We start from the raw sequence: 13226 nt of genomic DNA on the forward strand, positions 1-13226 counted from the left end.
GCCGCAGAACATCAGAACATCCCCTCACCCCCGCACGCAGCCCCTGCCTCAGCACCCCAGCTTACTGTCAGCTCCAAACTGGAAGCGTCATCTCCAAAATGACTGTCGCGCTGACTCCTGCCAGACTCTTAATTACGAGGAAGGCTGACACAGTTTCTCAGCAAACGGCGTTCGCATACTGTGGGGAAAAACAGAATGAGGGCAAGAGGAAAAATGGGCTAATAAGAGAAAATCAACTGGAGGGAAAAACACGTTGTGCTGTGCAAACCTTACCATAACAATGCTGAAGCCCAAAATATCAAAAAAATAGGTTAGAACACAGGGGAGACATGCAGTGTTCCATGAACATGGAGGAGAGCTGATATGCGGCACAGCATCTCACCACCTTCATCCGCCAGGCCTCTCCGCGCAGGTTGGGTTAGAGCAAAGGGGACAGGTTCAGTTTCCAGCATGCAATCAATGTGTCCGAGAGCCTGAATGATGTTGTCTGGAGAGCCCATGGCTGCCCTGCATGATTTACGCTGCTTTTATAAAAGCCTGCAGCGTGAATAAAGCATGAAGCTTAATGCCTAGCCATCCCCTCCCCATCGCCGAGCCTGGCAGCTTTAAGCTATTTCTATTCCAACCGGAGCCTGGTGGTCAGCCCGGAAAGGAAAGGGACCCCCTGCTCCCGCCTGCGCTGGAGAGCCAGGACTGTCATCTCGAAACAGGCTGTGAGAAATGAGAGCCCAAGACTCGGAGGCAAAGCCACGGAGGCTGCAAGCTGAGTCCCAGCTGCCAGCATGCGCTGCTCCGGTGAAGGACGCTCACCCTATAGCACAAAAGCAGCAAAAACCTATTTACCCTTTCTGCTTTTCTCTGAGGGGGCAAAGGAGCATCGCTCGCCCAGCTTCAGCAGCGCAGCGGTGAATGCAAATCCCAAGGGAAGCGCTTGGAGAAGGGTGTGTGAAAACAGCCCTGTATCCCGTGGCCAGGAGCCCTTCCATAGACACCATACAGGCCAAACCTGTCTTGAAAAGCTTCAGGTCTCCCCCCAGGCTGATGGCAAAGACGCCTTGATGACAATGAAGGGAACAATTCCAGTTTCCATCCCCTCCCCTGTGACCTCCCCACAGGAACTGGGAGGTGGCTGGGAAGCTGAAACACAAGCAGTACCTCACCATGCAGAGACAGGGGAGACATTCAGAGGAGTACAACACATCTAAATGCTGCTTAAAAGTCACCTGAAAACACATCTTAACCAGCAGCCTGGAAGTGTGGGGACCAGCTTTCAGCACACAGACCAAAATATCACAATGGGAAGATAGGAATGTTTTTCCTCTTTCATCACCCAGCCCTACTTTTGATATCAGATAAAATATTCCCTTTCAAATTCCTTACTGCAAAGGCAAAGCAGCACTTGCTGAAAAAAGCAGCAGTCAGGCAAAACTAAAAGCACCTCCACAAGCAGAATACCTTCAAGGAATTTACTTTCTCCGGCTGATCTTCCCCATCAGCAGCCCACACCACTCCCCAGCACTGAAAGCCCTTTTCAACACTAGATAAGAAGGGGCCCCACCAGTAAAGCTGGGAAAATATCCACAAGGCAAAACATCAAGGTATTTCACAGCCTGGGGGGAAGATGGGAAAATGCGTTCTGATAACTTAAACCACAAGGAATGAGCCAAATCCACTAATGATGGTCTGACCTCTTTGGGCAGCTCCTTTGGAGCTCCAAGGGTGGATCCCAGAGCAGCTGCCTGGGCTCGTACAACCTCATCAGCCTCTGCTCTGCTTTCCAGGTTGGCTCCCCACACAGCACCCAGCCTGTCCTCGAAAGCCTTTTCCTTTCTGGGACACTGAAACAAGCTCTGGTGTGCCAGTGCCAAAAGCTACCCTCTGGGCACGGTGGGGCTTCCCCACTGGGGAACTTTGGGCAAGTAGTTTCTCAAGAGCTTGTAAGCCCAAGGAACAAGTCCCCAGAAGTACCAGGAGCATGTCCAGCAGCACCCTTTCTGATTTACCCCTTCCAGTGGAAGAGAAAGTCACACAGACAGTAAAAGCCAGTGGAAGAAAAACAAACAAACATACCCCCAAACAAAAACAACAAAAAACCCCAAACCCATAACCCACAAAACAAACAAACCAATCAACCCCACCACCAAACAAACAAAAATGAAACAACAGAAACCCACAACAAAACACAAACCCAAGCCATACTATGCTATGTATGCAGTTCTGACAAAGAAAGAAAACAAACATACAAGACCAGTGTTAGCCCTGTGGCTTGGTGTATTCCTGGTAGTGACAAGGTCAGCAGAATAACCCTCTCTGTAACCCAGCTACCTCAGCTACCTGCTCAAATGTCCCAGCAAGCGGCAGCTCCCTTCCAGCCCACATGCCCACCACAAAGACCCAGAGCTGGCTGCCAGGCAATGCTGAGCACGGGCACCTTTGATGGAGACAGCCCCGGCTCGCCCATGCTCTGAAAAATCACCACTGCAGTATCCAGCCCTCGTGATTAAAAAGGGTCTTTTCTCCACGTTGAAATGCTACCTCTAAAATCCTATCATGAAGCAATCTCACCGGTGCACTTCATGTTTGTTCCAGTCACCAGCCTTTCCCAAAGATAGTCTCAGCTCAACTATTAGCTTTGGGGACTTCAGAGAGTTCCTGCAGCCACAGCATCAGTGAAGCGTATGTGTCCTACTGACCTTCAGCCAGAACAACCTGCAAGCCATTAATCACTTCTGAAATCCCCATCCATTACTAAGATCCACAACAGGCGCAGTGAGAATGAGATGTGCAAATAGTTTTGCTGGCAGGATTCTTCACCTTAAAGCCAGGAGGTTTTCTTAAGCCACACAAACACTTGTCAGGAAATAAAACAAAAAGAAAAAGGTAAAGAGCCACCAATGTATATTTTATAGTCAGCTTTTAATTTTTTGTCCATGATTACTGCAATAAAGTGCACCTAATTTCACATGAAATGAGTCAACATGGCTCTTAATACAGCCAACATAAAACCAACAGATAAAACTCAGTGCAAAATGCTTATCTGAAGACAACCAAAGCAGTTAAGACATGTACTGTGCAAACAGCCTTCTCCAATGCATGTAATTTCTGGGGGCCAGTAAATGAGTCAGAAAAACACAACGGCAGCAGGTTTGCTATTTCATATCCAGGAGTCCCGAAGCAGCGCTCAGCTCGGCTGTCCCTCGTGAAGGCTCTGCGGTGAAACATTGGGGTCACCTCCATAAGGACACTGATGAGCTCCAAGTCAACCCCTGTCTAGACTTAAGCAACTGGGGAATTACTACTCAGCTACAAAACAGATGGAAAAGTCCAGACAAAGCGGGAGGGGGAGAGAGATGGAAAATGCCAGGATGTATACACAGGCATTAAGCATGAAAACGCAGGACTGGCTGAGCTAAGATTTACTTTGAGATCTTCTCCATTTATAGTAAGCTAATCAGCTGTGAACCCAAGAACTACAGCATGTGCTGCAAGACTAAAATAGGACCTGCAGCCGTTTTTTTTGTGAAACAGAGCTGAGGCATGCCCACTGCATGTAGGGACATTTAATTAGAAAAGCATGTCTGGTTTTATTTTTTCATTGTTCTATTAAATAAAAGTAAATATCAAAGTGGTTATTTTATCTGGAAAAAAAAAAAAAAGCCAGCAGTTTCAATGTGCTTTGAACTGCAGTACAAAAGCTGTTAATCAACCCCCCCCATCCTTCTCCAAAATATACACAACAGCAACTTCAACTTTACATGGTAAGAAAATATATACACATTAGATACAGTAAACATTTTCTACAATTTTTTTAAACTTTATATGACATTAGTGAGAAAAAAATATAAACATTAATAAAATTACATACGATATATTCAACATAGTAAGTAACTCCTATCAGACGAAAGGTTGATACACTATCAAACACAGGCATAGCAAAGGATGGCACGGCCATACCTACATAACATGACACAGTTTTTTTAGCCTAAAGCAGTTCTATTGCCAAACAAAGATACCCTTTGAGGTAGATTTTGCCAATTCTTAAATAGCATGTTGAGATTAAAAAAAGAGGATTTTTTTTTCCACCCCTGAACAATGCCACAAGCATAACTTTTGTTTGAACAACGGTAAGCTGATTATCCTGTGAAGGACACAGATGCTGCAGCCTTCAGCTCACTCTCTAGCACTTGAAATGAAAAGACAAAATAATCAAGATGAATTTGCAAGTAAAATACCTTCCCTATAAGACATGTCCATCTTATAGCAGTTCTCATTTTGGAAAGTTACAGGGAATTTATCATACAAGACAAGACAGTGTAATCTATAAAAATTAAAAAGAACAGTATTCTAAAACACACATGTTGACATTATTAAAAATCTCAACAGTTAAGGGAGCTCCAGTTGGTTCTTCTACCCAATACCCTAACTTTCTCTTCATATATACACACATCCTACAGACAAACCACAGCGTGAGATCTAAATGATGGCATTTGCACAGAGAGCACAAAAGGAGATCACATCTTCCTTTGGTTATTTCACAAATAGCTCTTGGATCTTTGTGCACATACCGCACATGTGGTGAGACTTCACACAAAGGAATTCAGATCTCATATGGCTTTCACAGTTTTTACACATGTAGCCAAATGCTCATCTCTTCAAATCTCCGCTATGTGAATATTTTAAGAACCACATTTTCTCTCTTTAGAGAAAGTGCTGAAGCCAGATATAGATTTGCTTGTTTCTTAAAGAGCAGTACAACAATACTACTGGTGTAATAAGATCTCATTTATAACTTGGTCTTACAGAATCACTTCCTGTTGCAGTCACATTCACTGCTTAAGTAAGTGTCTGAAGATGAGGAAGTTAAAACCAATGCATGGCTGTAATAACAAATTCCGTTTTGTCATTTGATAAAACACAACCACAGAGCAAAGCAGCATCCACTTAACCTGTCTGGGCACAGCCACTCTTAAGCTCTGTTTCTGCCCTCAAGTCAAAAGAAGAGCAGCCACTTGGTCACATGCAACTTCTGTATTTTGGTGGTGGTGGGGTTTTTTTGATTTGTTTTGTTTTGGTTTTTTTTTTTTTAGGGACATTGGAGGGCCATACCAATTCTGCTTTGCAGATTAACACGTGCAGGCAGTTCTGTCATTCAGCCCAGTTCTGAAGGACTTCCTCACCTGCTCACAACAGGGGAGGTCTGACACTGTTTCTGAGCTCAAATCCCACGTCACAGGGCAGCTCTTTCCAGCCATCTAACACAATGCTTGCAGGTGTGTGCTGGCAAGAAAACCAATACATATGGTTTTCAAATACCTCTTGTGATTAACACTGGAAACGAGAAAACTTCCCTCAGCTTTCAGTATGATAAAGTATGTCTAGCCAATTCAAACAGAGCTATAAGAAATAGCTGGGTTTGGTTTTTTTTCAGTTAATACACTTCAGTTTTTCAGGAGTACTGTATTTGTAGTAAAAGCAACGTTAATCAAATTTGATCCTTGTGTGTTGAGTATTTGCCTGAATCATGCTCAAGTTCTAACTCAGGTGACTGATTTCTTCTGTTCCGATCAAAGTAAAACTCCATTCATTCTACATCTTCCTTGATTTCAGAGGTTTTACGTTATTGTCCCTGAACTAGGCAAGATTTAATTAATCCGGCTCCCAGAAGTCATGCAGTTTTCCCTAAAGAGTAAAAACAAAATAGTAAACAAATCAGAAAACCAGTGACATAAGAGTAGGCAAGTGCTTAGCTTGAGATCACCACACTGTGTTGCAAGTCCTGAAAATTCTTTTCTAAAAGAGTTGCCAGTTTCCCCATATGTGAATCAACCCCAAATATCTCTGAAAAAACTCTGAAAGACCTGCATCATTATCAACTTCCATTAATTGCTAAGTAGCTTCTGCAGCCACGTGTTACAGTCTAATTCCCCCTTCTAGAACAGGAAACGTCACATACACTACAAAGTGTCTTTTTTTGCACATTGTACATTAATAGACTTTACAGACAAATGGTCAACTACATAATTTTAAACAGAAATTAATACTAAGCATGTATGCGAGGTATTTTTATGTGATACACTACATTACTGGAATAATAAGCCTAAGACAGGCAGCTTTGTGTTCCAAGACAAGACTTGCACAATTGTTCTGATCACATCACAAAATAAACCTCACAACCCTAGACTAGAAGAAACAGCTCTGAGTTCTAGATACCTATCCCAGCAGAGCCAGCCAGGTATTATGAAGACAAATTTTAATGAGAGACTAATAATAACATTATTTACTATTGCATACTTTTATAGAGCACAAAAGGCTTTTCCTAATCACTGCTTGAAATTTGACACATTCAAAGGAGGAGGAGTTATCAAGAGCTGTTAAAAACATATGAGAAGATCCTTGGACTCAAGTAGTGTCCAAGTCCCAGGCTGCCAGGCCACAGCAGGAGCAGCATCACTGGATTCCTGCCCCAACATCCTTTCCGAAGCATCTGCTAATGACTAGAATCAGAGGGAGGCCCTGTGACTCGACTCAGTACCAGCATTTTAGTATATTACACAAACCATTTACAAAAGCAGCACTTCTAAGGGTAAAGATGAAACCTTGGTTTTATTGAAGCCAGCAAAGTAAGAATTTTAATTAAAATCTATTCTAATATATCTAAGAGTATTCCACAGCTATTCCACTTATGAAGAAAAAATACCTTAAAAGAATGTGCTGTTTTCAAATGGTAAAAAAGGAGTTAAACGCACCCTGCAATACGAAATAGAGGAAAGAGGTTTCATGACAGTACCTGAGTAAGCCGAGTGGTTTGTATCATATCTTGCCATTTGCCGTATATCCTAGCAACCAAATCTTTTACCTAGAAATTCAGATTGATTAGTTTAGCCAATTAAGTTAAAAAAAATCATGCCCCCTGTCTCCCCCTCGTTCCAAACCCATAAAACCCAACACCTGAAGTTTACTGGGAACAAACAATTAGCATCATCACATCAACTCCAACCAGATACCTGTAATTTGGAACTCTGAATTCAAAGTCATGTACTCCACACAAGCACATTACAGGCACATGATTCCCCTTGTTAGGTGCTTGGAATCAGCACACAAGTCTCTGGCCTCCAAACACCCACCTCATCCTTGGGGTGAGTGAGGTTTGTTACACAAGTCTGATGCTACCTAAGAAAGGAGCCTGTAACTGCCATCACAAAAGCCAACTATGCAGCACTGTCTGCTTCTCAAATAAATTCCTTACACATAAAACTGTGTTTTTTCATAACCAGGCAAAAGTAGGTGTTTAATCCAAGCCATTCGGAACCGAGATTTGCTTCATATGCTGTGTTAAAACCCAGCACAGTGGTGTCCTCTGGAAGCTACTGTACTATTGCACAAACAAAGTGATGGGGAAAAACAGTAAGATTTTCCCCTCAGTGCAAGGGCTGTAGAAACAAAAGTGAAAGCAACGCAAGATACAAAAATACAAGGCAAGTTTCATTAACTTTTTAAAAGGAACCATACTCTGCCAATCTGATGGAATGAAAAATAAAAATGTCCTTGAGAGGTAAGGGTGCACCCAACTGTAAATGTCTGATTTAAAGCTGAAGAAGCCAAGGCTTTTCAGAGTTGAGGTCAGTCACCATCACTGATCTGATGTGGCTTGCTACAACGGCACGCAAAGCGTGAAAGCCAGGAAATTACGACTATCATTCGCAAGCCAAACACCACAGAGCAAAAAACAGGTAAAGTAGTGATGCACACAGAGACATGAGGACAAAAACCAAAAACCAAAACCAAAAAAACCCAAATAAACCCATGAGGCACTCTTAAAATTTTCAGGGCTGGGATGAAAGAACGGCATACATCAAAAAAGCTAGAAAAAACCCACCAAAAACCCTAAAACGAACAAAAGTCCCCAACTTAGGTGTCTTACCTTAGTTCGATAGAACAGCCTTGCATCTTCCCTAATATCACATTTTATGTGCTTATCTAAGGCACCACAAAGCTTCAGTAAGTGTTGCTAAATAAAGACAAAAAAGTACACAGCTATTTAAATTCTCCATGTCAAAACGAAAAGATTTCTGCAAATATTACTTCAGTTTAAAAATTATAGGCTTCAATTTGAAATTTTCTCAGAAATACACAATAAGGAATGGGGAAAGCAAAGAAAAAAAGACAACCACAAGACCTTCTATCAGTTACAGTAAACCAGTTCTAAGAGCTTTAAAAAGTAGTTACAAGTATAGCAGACCTATACATCACAAATTTTCAGGTGCCTACTGCCTAATTTGTAAATCCTTTCTGTCCCCAAAGTAGCAAGCACAGTGCCATTCACATCTTTTATCAGTGAAAAAAAGTTCTGAAGTTACAATAGCTAAAAATAACGTTTTCAGTAATGATGACTCCTGTCATTTTCTTCTGCAGGAATTGGCTGAGCAGGTAAAACATATCCAAGGTTTATGCACTGATCTTATATTTCTCTCTAAATTTCTCATTAATAAAACAGTTTTGCAACTTCATAATCTCTTTATAATGGCTCCTGCAATCCTTCACATTCTTTCTTCATAAAAAAAAAAAAAAACACCAACATTTTGAATCCCTCACTGAACAGCTGCAAAGAGACTCCACTCTGCACAACAGGTGAGACACGCTGAAATTTTACTTATAAACATCTGCTGGTGTCTCAAGATCATGACAATTTAGCCCATCTGAACTGGAAGAGGACCAGAAATGAAATAGTGATACTGATTTTATACAAAGTCTAGCCTGCACAATATTAATCTACTGCTCCGTTCAGCCACATCCCTCTTGCCACTTGATGGCTACCAGGCCAGTGAACAAGAGAGTCCATCTTTATTCAGAAATGCAGAGACACTTTAAAAAAAACAAAACAAAACACACAGAAAAACAAAGCACCAAAAGACAAAAAACACACACGCACAAAAAAATGTTGAGATATCTTCAGAATGGCAGTTGTTAAAAACAAAACTCAGAAGATCATAATGATATAATTACTTTCTTTACCAAAGATGATTTTGTTTCAGATTACATGCTGTGATCACCTTTTTGCATTGAGTAGGGCACTGAGACATATAAGCCCTGGAATGTAAGCAACTGTTATTGCTTTGCCTCTCTCAAGCAGTTCATACGACAAACTTCTTAACAGCCAAGAGTGATTCCACAGGGCAGAAGGTACACACAGATACCTGGCAGCAAGCAACTCACACCAAATGATCACAGAAATCTGAACATGATTACTGAGAGGCAAAGCAGAAGGTATCACTTAGTGGATGTTCACATCACATGGCGTAAGGGAACTATTGCAACAGAACAGAAGAGACTCAGTCCCAGCTCTCACTTGTTGCGAGGCTGCACTCCAGCACAGAACACCATGACGTGTTTGACTGTATTTTACTGGATATTTTCAAAGTGTTTTTCTTGTAGGTTGAAAAATTTCAACCCTACTTCAAAAGTTCACAGGACCATTGGACTTCTGTGTTGGGTTAATCTCCAGTTACTTTCTGATACAGATTAACACAATAAATGTTTGCTGATCTGCAGCCTTATGTTTTGAGGTAATTTGCAGAAATGCAGAAGAGGTTTCTTTCTCTGCAGTAAGTACAGATAAAGCTCTCCTGCATTTACTTTGCCTCAGAACAGATTTTCCCACTGGTGATCTTCTATCACATGATAGCTCTTACCAAAATAGACCAAACATGCATGATAAAGTCTTCTAAAATCTAAAGATCTAGCCACTGAAACTACTTACCCTTTGATTAGAATTTACAACATCAAAGAAACTAGCTTCGCTGACTAGATGAAGAAGGATGTAGAGTAGGTAGTATGCCTGGAGAGAAATCAGAACTTTAGCAGTCAAAGCACAATCATAACTCCTCCCATCTAGATATAGCACTACCTTTGCTTTCTGGAATGATTCCACTGTCAGATCAATGGACAAGTATGTCTACACATTTGCCTAAATAACTAATTTGAAACAGTACATTCGTATGTTAGAAACATTTAAAACCAGTTTTAACATTGTTTTAAGTTACCTAAGTAACAAAACTCTGTAGTTTTAGTCACTGAAAATGAAATCTAGCAGTTGGCTTTATTTTCCTCTCATCTGCACCTAGATCAAAATACTTGATAAGAGATTTCATGACAGACTCAAATAATCAAAGCAATATTCAGTTTCTGGATGGATAGATGGAAATATCAAATCTTTTTAATACTTGTTTACAAGAAAAAAAATTCATAAAAGATTCATAAATCTCCGTATGAAGCCTGCAGTTGAAGGTCTGGCTCAGCAGCACAGTTTCCACTGATTATATCAAAAGGGAGGGAGGCTGGTCCTCTGATTACAGACAACAGGATTCAAGACATCCATGTGACTTTGCTATGCAGAAAATCTGGTGATTTCCCTGTTTGTAATTCAGTCTAATACAAGTTCCTCTGTCACATGCTACTTATTTCCTTCCTCTGTGACTATAATAAAAATTGAACACGAATAATTTTTAAGTCTACAGCTGAACAGCAACCAAATTGCATATGTACAGCTCCATGTACAGAACTGTCCTCAGTTAAAAGAAATTAAAAGAAACATCCTCAAAATTGTAGAAGATGCATAAAAAGACAAATGCACTATCAGCTTTGCACCTCCTGTTCCAGTTCTGTGTGAAGGTGATCTCCAGCAGCACTCTGCTGCTCCAGCCCCTCTCTCATCTTCTTCAGCAGATTAGAAGGTTTCATATACACCAGATACTGATGGAGAAGAGACATCTACAGATAAAAACAGTAACAGACTGTTTTACTGGCCATGGAAAACTGGAAACCAAGTGCCACTACAATACTATTTGCCCACTAAGACAAGAATATAAAAGGGATTTTCCATTAAAATGGAAAATGCTTTGGGTGATTTTTGACTCTCCACAAACTAATGTGTTTGTACAGTGTTTCACTAGATCAGCCCTACAAAAACAAGTGACTCTACATGAACACCAAAGGAAGACCGAAAGCAGCGCAGACCTCTTTCCAATGTCTAAACCAAATGTTAAGGCACATAGAGAACACTGCACTTACAAGCTGCAGAACATGCAGGTTATACATATCTGTAAACATACTTATAATAATAATCTAAACTAAAAATTACTAATCAGTCATTTTGCAAGGTTCTTGAAAATAGGCTTACAGTACTAAAACACAAAACAGATTCAAACACAAACAATATACGCACTTCCTAAATTTTCAAATTATACACACACAACACATATATGCAGTACCTGCTGGTCACTGTCATCAGGTATCCCTATATGCTGTTTATTAAGCAGCTTTGAAATTATCACTAGGCTGAGACGTCTTCTTACTTCCCTGAAAAACAATTAAAAAAATGTATTTCCTAGACAATTTCTTAAATCCACACTGTTTCTACAAAGTATATGATGCTAGGCATGGCTTCCCTAGAGATAATCCAATATAATTGCTGTAGGCAACTTTATCTGAATTAGGTGCTATTAAACTAGTAAAATGGCTAGTAAAATCTAAGTATCCTTAACTCACTGCAGCTTTTCTTCTGCACAAGTAAACACTGATGGATGCTTGCCTCTGAGCCTGAAATTGAGGGCCCAATTCATTCTCCCCACTCTGATTTGTTATAATTTATTCATTTCAAGGATACAGAACTCATAACAGATTGACACTTAAAAGCAGCCATGAATCACCCAAAGAAAATGTAATTTTTTGGTCATTCAGACAAGAATTAGAATAGGTGATGGATGTCAGAATCTGAAGTTGTTAAGCCTTTTTTATTATTGGGTTCCAGGAAGTTTGCACTCCGAAAACTACACATAAAATGTAAAATAACCCTTTTTTCTTTCAGCAGAGGTGATGGAAAAGCTACATATACACAATAAGAATTGCACACACATCTGTAACATAAGACAAAACCCAAATACTTTTTTTTTTAAGCACTATATAATACCTATTGCATTTATCAGACTTTGAGGTTATACAAATATATCAGCTGTTAATGATACAAATAAATTAGCTGTTAATGATGCTGCATATTTCTGACGTTACACTGTCATTACCGTCCACGTATTATCCAGCTCGGGACCAGCTGAACCAGCCACAGGAGATTATGATGATGACTGGAGAGTTCACTCATCGCCAGGCAGAGCTCAGGCATCTTTAAAAGAACAATAACAACAAAAAAATCCTGAAAATTACTGAAGAATGGATCTAGTGGGCATTTTCTTTATTTGTAAAGGAGTACACATTACTCCCTAGAAACATACACAATATAAATGTTAAAAAGAACAGGGCTAATAAGAGATGGTGTGCACAAAGACATCTCTGCATTGCACCTATAATGAGGTCTGATAAATACTATTTTACAGTCAGGTTGTTGATATCAGATTGCTTTTTATGACATTTTATCAGCTCAGTGCAATTGATTCTTCATTCTTTCAGAAAGCCAGTTTTAAACATACAGCTATTTTAGTAAACACATGATAAAGTCCAATACAGCAGTTCCCTTGCAGAAGAGGACAAGAAAGCACGTCATGTAAAAATCCTCTCAATATACCCACCCATCTCCCAAATCCCACACAAATCCAAAACTCCAAATTTGTTATTACAGTTTCAAGCAGTGTTTTTATGATATGTCAAGAAAAAAATGAAAAGTTCAAAACAGATGTTTCTTGAAAATTAAGTTGTGGTTTCATAAATCTAATATTAGACAGTTAAGTTACCTTTGTAGCCCAGTCTTTTATACTTATCAGAAGCTTTATGAAAAGGCACTGAAAATCTATCAAAGGAATTTGCTTTAACTGTTTCTCCAAGCTTATTTTAAATAGCAATAGAAGCAGCAGTAATATTTCTTGATCAGTATATCCACCTTGAATTACTGTTGTACAGAAACCTAGGAACTTTAAAAGAAATAAAAAACATTAAAATGTGAAATTGGTTTAGCTTATTTTAAAGTATGACGAGAGCTTAAGTTTTCCACCCTCACATTAAAATGTACCTCAGATGATATATTGTTCTTGCAAAACCTGTGTACCAACAACTCCCAGTAACTGCACTTTATCTTTCTTTTTTACTTCTCTTGGAGGCTCATCTTTTGAGCAATGGCAATAGTCCCTGGACATTACAGGAGTAGGAACAATCTTTCTCCACCGCACAGATAATCCTCATCTAACCAAAAGACTGACAGACTTTCTAAATACACAAGCAATACT

The 13226-nt window shown here is 40.0% G+C and overlaps 1 protein-coding gene across 1 annotated transcript in view; it reads right to left on the reverse strand.

The window, feature by feature from the left end:
* Positions 1 to 2897: 2897 nt before the first annotated feature.
* The window catches only part of SLF2 (SMC5-SMC6 complex localization factor 2), a 31664-nt gene continuing 21335 nt past the window's right edge, over positions 2898 to 13226 (reverse strand). The window contains exons 13-20 of the mRNA XM_065843258.2: positions 12738 to 12914; positions 12075 to 12172; positions 11268 to 11355; positions 10645 to 10767; positions 9758 to 9835; positions 7922 to 8008; positions 6788 to 6856; positions 2898 to 5679 (exon numbers count right to left, since the gene is read on the reverse strand). Coding sequence (XP_065699330.1) covers positions 5647 to 5679; positions 6788 to 6856; positions 7922 to 8008; positions 9758 to 9835; positions 10645 to 10767; positions 11268 to 11355; positions 12075 to 12172; positions 12738 to 12914 — 753 coding nt within the window. The 3' untranslated portion in view covers positions 2898 to 5646. The remainder of the gene's footprint in view (positions 5680 to 6787; positions 6857 to 7921; positions 8009 to 9757; positions 9836 to 10644; positions 10768 to 11267; positions 11356 to 12074; positions 12173 to 12737; positions 12915 to 13226) is intronic.

This window comes from Patagioenas fasciata, chromosome 8 (genome assembly GCF_037038585.1).
Source record: "Patagioenas fasciata isolate bPatFas1 chromosome 8, bPatFas1.hap1, whole genome shotgun sequence".
NCBI lineage: Eukaryota > Metazoa > Chordata > Aves > Columbiformes > Columbidae > Patagioenas > Patagioenas fasciata.